Below are 4,765 nucleotides of genomic sequence, written 5' to 3' on the forward strand. Positions count from 1 at the left end.
GTGGGAAAAATAAGTGGCTCAGAAAATCAGAACAGGATTTTTAAAAAACACATATGACCACTTACATATTATAAGAATAGTATAAAAAAGGTTTTCTTACATGACTTTTTTTTCTCTTTATACATTGAATAAACATATTTAACTTTCAAATGTTCCACCATAAAATCTGAACTCATTAGGCCTGTCACAGCACATCAGTAAATACAGAGTAAAACTCTATGTGAATGATCAACTGTGCTTCTATGACTTTACAAAACTATAAAACCATCCTGATTCTATTAAGCCTTCTGTCTTCTTCTTATTGTTCCAGAACTAGACAATGTATTGCCCCAGGAGCTCTTTCTTCCTCTTAACTGTCTGCCTTATTGCTACATCCCTTGGCAGTCACCAAAGCAATGGTCATCAGTGCTTTGAAAGCGTGCAGTGGAGTGAGCTTTTAAAGGAGATTGAGAAACTGGTAAGTCAAGGTGTAAAATATTATCACCATCTATACATGTCGTTTTCAGTCCTTCTTCAGTTTAGCTGTAAGGAATTTTCAAATGCGTAATAATTGACTGATTAGAATTTTTTTTACATTATTAAAAAAATATGAGCCAGACATCCCTTCTCTACAAAGCCAAAATCTTAAATTTAGATTTGTTAATTCAAACTCATCTTGTTGAATATATGACATTTGTGTGCCTTCCCAAGAAGAGCTCCACATCCACCACACAGAAGTCACATATTTTAGAGTACACAGTCATCTGAGATTCCTGCTAATTGGCATCAACTGAAACCATAACCCCATAATTTACTTTACCATGACACAGTCCCACTTAAAGAAAAGGGCATCCACAGTCACAAAGTTTTTGGTACAAATACACTCTGAAGGTGGTTTTGGAAATCAGCTATATGGAAAGCATGTCTCCTTTCCCAATTTGGCTTCTTTCATGGCCTGCCCTTTCCTCTACACTGTACTGACTGAGCTCCCTGGAACATTTGAGAAAAGGTGAAATAGGTAACAAGCAGCTATTTCTTCCATTTTAGATAGGCTTGGGAACATATAAGCAAATTAATCTTCTTCACACAATCTCACGAGATATATAAAGTCCTTTATTAACGTAGTCATTCATACACTTCATTGTTAAGAGACCAACTGATATGTGAGCTTGTCTATGAATTGTTTTCATAATAACCTGGTTTTGCACATGCTTAAGATTTCTCCACTGATGTTTTTTTTAAGAATGAAAGAGGCTTTTCCTTGGAGTGTGAGGAAGTGAGCAATGAAGATCTTTGTTTCCCTGAGCAGATGCTAAAAGCAGTAAGTAGAAAAAAATATGTACTTGGCATTATCTCATTGCAACAGCTCTACCTCACACAGCCTTTGCACATTGTCACAAGATTTTACATTAGATTCATGACACACTAAATTACAGGTTTAAATGATAGATCTGTTGATTTTTCAGCCCAAATTCTTTTCCCTGAGAGGCTACTTACAGAAATTGCCATTTTTTTGCTTTTCCTACTGTTGAAGTTATGATACCGCTTTTACAAGAGAAGGCTTGGATGCTTTTTTGTTAGTCCTGTTGTTTAAAGTGGAAAATTAGTTGGAATCAGTCAGGTAGCCTGGAAACTACCAGAACAGCATGCCTACTTCAGTTTCAGTCAGAAGCAGACCCCATAAAGGTGGTGCAGGGGTAATTTTATGTACTACTCAGCACATATATGCACTTTATAAGCACAGTTCACTTTCAGTCCAGGTCTGCAATGCCACAAAATAAGAAGGTACCAGGTTGAGAGTGTGCTACTGCACCAAAGCAATTCATTCAGCCCACTTACAGCTCATCTCTTCAATGGAGCTTCTAAAACCCAACCAGGGAACAAAAGGGACAGCCAGCATTATCAGCCTCTCTTGTATTTCCATCTTCTCTGAGACAGAGGGAGCTCCCCTTCATCAGATATTTACTGTGCTTGTGAGGAAAGAGCTGCACACTCAGTCTGTTGTCTTGGGTCTGAACTCAAAAATCTGCTTTTGATTCTTGGCCTCTTATTGACCATTCCTCAGACATTGTATATATCCAAGAACATCAATGCAGTCCAAAACCGCAAGATATGTTTACATTACGAAATAGGGGTCTACCTTATAAAAGTAAAAATACTAACTGGAAATTGCACTACAATTCCCAATTTTCAAATAAATATCATATTTGCAATGCATATTACTTTACTTTCTATAATTTTTGCACTAAAAAATTTAGAAGAGCACAAGAAAGTGGTGAAAATTGTTTAAGAACTTACAATAACCAGACTCAGGCAGTTGAAAAATGTACCATTAACTGAAACTTAAGTGCAAACTTCAGAGTCCAAATTTGTCTATACTCAGTTTTTGTCATCACAGGTTAAATATGATAGTGCAGCCATTGTTCACATAGTGCACGAAATCGCTGAGTTTTTCAAGAGAGCAGACACTCCTTTTCAAAACAAGAACATTTTTCTAAGAGGAATGTACGAAGCTCATGCTCAGCTCAAGACTTGTGTAAGTATCATTTATGTTTGCGCTGCATGATATTCCAGTCAGATATTAATGGTGAATAAAACTGATAATAAGTAAGCTGAAAATACAATAGAAAATGTTAAAGACTACATTTTCAAATAATGACACCGAAAACATTTGTATGCAAGTAATGACAGGCATCTTTCAACCCCTTTATTGACCTATATGATATAAGAAATTTAAAATTCACACATAAATATTTGTGGGCTTATTTTGAGATGTGATGCCTAAAAATGTGGCTAAGCCAGTATTTAACTTGTTTCTTCTTAAAGACTGCACTAGTTCTACACAGAAGTACTTACTATTCTCACTAAATATCAATATTGTGTTTTTCTTCAACTGCTTACGACTTCTGTCAAGACAAGCTAATGCAAAGAATTTTATGTAAATTGTACGTGAAACACTTCAGGAAAATACTTAGACTTGCATTCAGCCTATTTCAGCTGAGCAAACTACTTAAACATATGCACAAATAATTCATTCATTTGGGGCCAGCTTAAGAACTATTTATAGAGGAAAAAGCCTCATATTTTTTATAGCTTGCCTGGAAACTAACGCCTACGCCAGGCACCAGATTTGCTAACAAACCTGCAGGAGAACAAACCTAGGCATACAAATGTACACTCTAACATACCTTTCTGTGCTGAGGTGGAGGGAACGCACTGCACTTTTCTGCATGAAAGACGTTTCCACGACTAGACGTATGCCTGAGCAGTAGCATCTAAACACTGAGCTCCAAAACCACACTGCTGCTTCTGATCAGGCCAGATCCCAGGACAAGAGGTGTATAACAAAGGATAATAACTAGTGCTTACTTAGGCACTTTTTTTTTTTTAATGAATGAACATAATCACATAGGTATATCCATGACATCATTATGTCAAATGACCATCAGTTACTCCGAAATCGGTTTCCTTCAAATTGAGTATATATAAACAACACCAGTACCGTCACAGAACAAAAAAATCCATACACTCTTTACCTTGCTTTGAATGTTGATATATTCATTTCCTAATGTCTCAGTAGACATAGCAATTGTGTGCTATACTGCTTTTAACATTAGCACATTCAGCAGGCTTACATATGAAGAAGCGTTACAAGGCTCTTAGTCATGACCATGTCTATGGGGGGGAACTCTTGTACTGAATCATGTTGAACTTCTATTTACTTCTCACTGATCAAAATAATTTTATTTTCTTTTCCACTAAAATAACAGCTGAAGTCCAGACTTAACATTATCCATGAATCTATAGTGAAAGAGTGCTTCAAAAAAGTGGATAAATTTGTGGCCAAGGTAAGTAGGCTGTTTCTTTACTTCCAGCTCACTTAAAGGAATCTCAAAGATACAGAAGAGCTTCTTACACAAGCAGTCCCAGTGCTGATCAAAGCTGTATGAATCTGTGGTATTGTGCCACGTTACCAAGCTCTACAGATTTTCACTCACACAAAATCTTTTGGCCCACATCCATTTCAAGGTCAATGTATTATAATAGCTTTTAAAAAACATTTAATTTTAATTCAGCACCAAAACTCATAGCAGTCTATGCCTTTTTAGAAACATTTTACATCACATGAGTGAGGATTAGCCATGCATCTCATATCTATTTCACCTGGAAAAGCCATGATCATTTTATATACCAAAGAACATTTGAATCTTAACTAGACTCCCTAAAACTATTCTTTTTTTCTTAAATTTCTTTTGAATAAATTATTGCACGCTTGCTCTCAATTGACATTTTACTTGCCACAATATTGGATGTCACTTTTACAAAACAGCTACTAAACACTTTTTAATAATCTTTTCTTCACAGTCAAATGACCACTGCACTTGGCAAGAGATCCATGCACAATCCAGAGAGATACTTCAAAGAATTGAAAACTACTCTTTCAAGAGAAGAGCAAGACATTAGCAAAGTCAGTTTCCACCAAATACTTTGAGGATCTACTATCATGTCAAGATAAATTATGCTATTTTTCTAAAAGTTAAAGGAAGAAGTATACACATAGATCCTATTTAAAACTATAAATTGCTTAACTTATTTGTGTCAAGATATTTTTTCTAAACTACTATAATAACGTTAGAATTAATAAAAAGGATTCAAATAAGCATGTAAATATGTTTGTGTTTATTTGTTTTACAAAAATAAAAAGGGGACATTTCTCATAAAATAGATATCATAGACACAGTAATACAAATCTTGTGTCCAGGCTAAAAAGTGAGCGTATCATGAT

The 4,765-nt window shown here is 35.4% G+C and overlaps 1 protein-coding gene across 1 annotated transcript; it reads left to right on the forward strand.

Moving 5' to 3' along the window:
* Nucleotides 1-319: 319 nt before the first annotated feature.
* Nucleotides 320-4,443, forward strand: LOC147528425 (interferon upsilon). The gene is made up of 5 exons (XM_086615206.1): nucleotides 320-457; nucleotides 1,223-1,300; nucleotides 2,378-2,515; nucleotides 3,750-3,827; nucleotides 4,345-4,443. Exons 1-5 carry the CDS (start codon nucleotides 320-322, stop codon nucleotides 4,441-4,443), a joined length of 531 nt encoding a protein of 176 aa, XP_086471332.1.
* Nucleotides 4,444-4,765: the final 322 nt, after the last annotated feature.

The sequence above is a fragment of the Tauraco erythrolophus genome, chromosome 7, assembly GCF_009769465.1.
Source record: "Tauraco erythrolophus isolate bTauEry1 chromosome 7, bTauEry1.pri, whole genome shotgun sequence".
NCBI classification, from domain to species: domain Eukaryota; kingdom Metazoa; phylum Chordata; class Aves; order Musophagiformes; family Musophagidae; genus Tauraco; species Tauraco erythrolophus.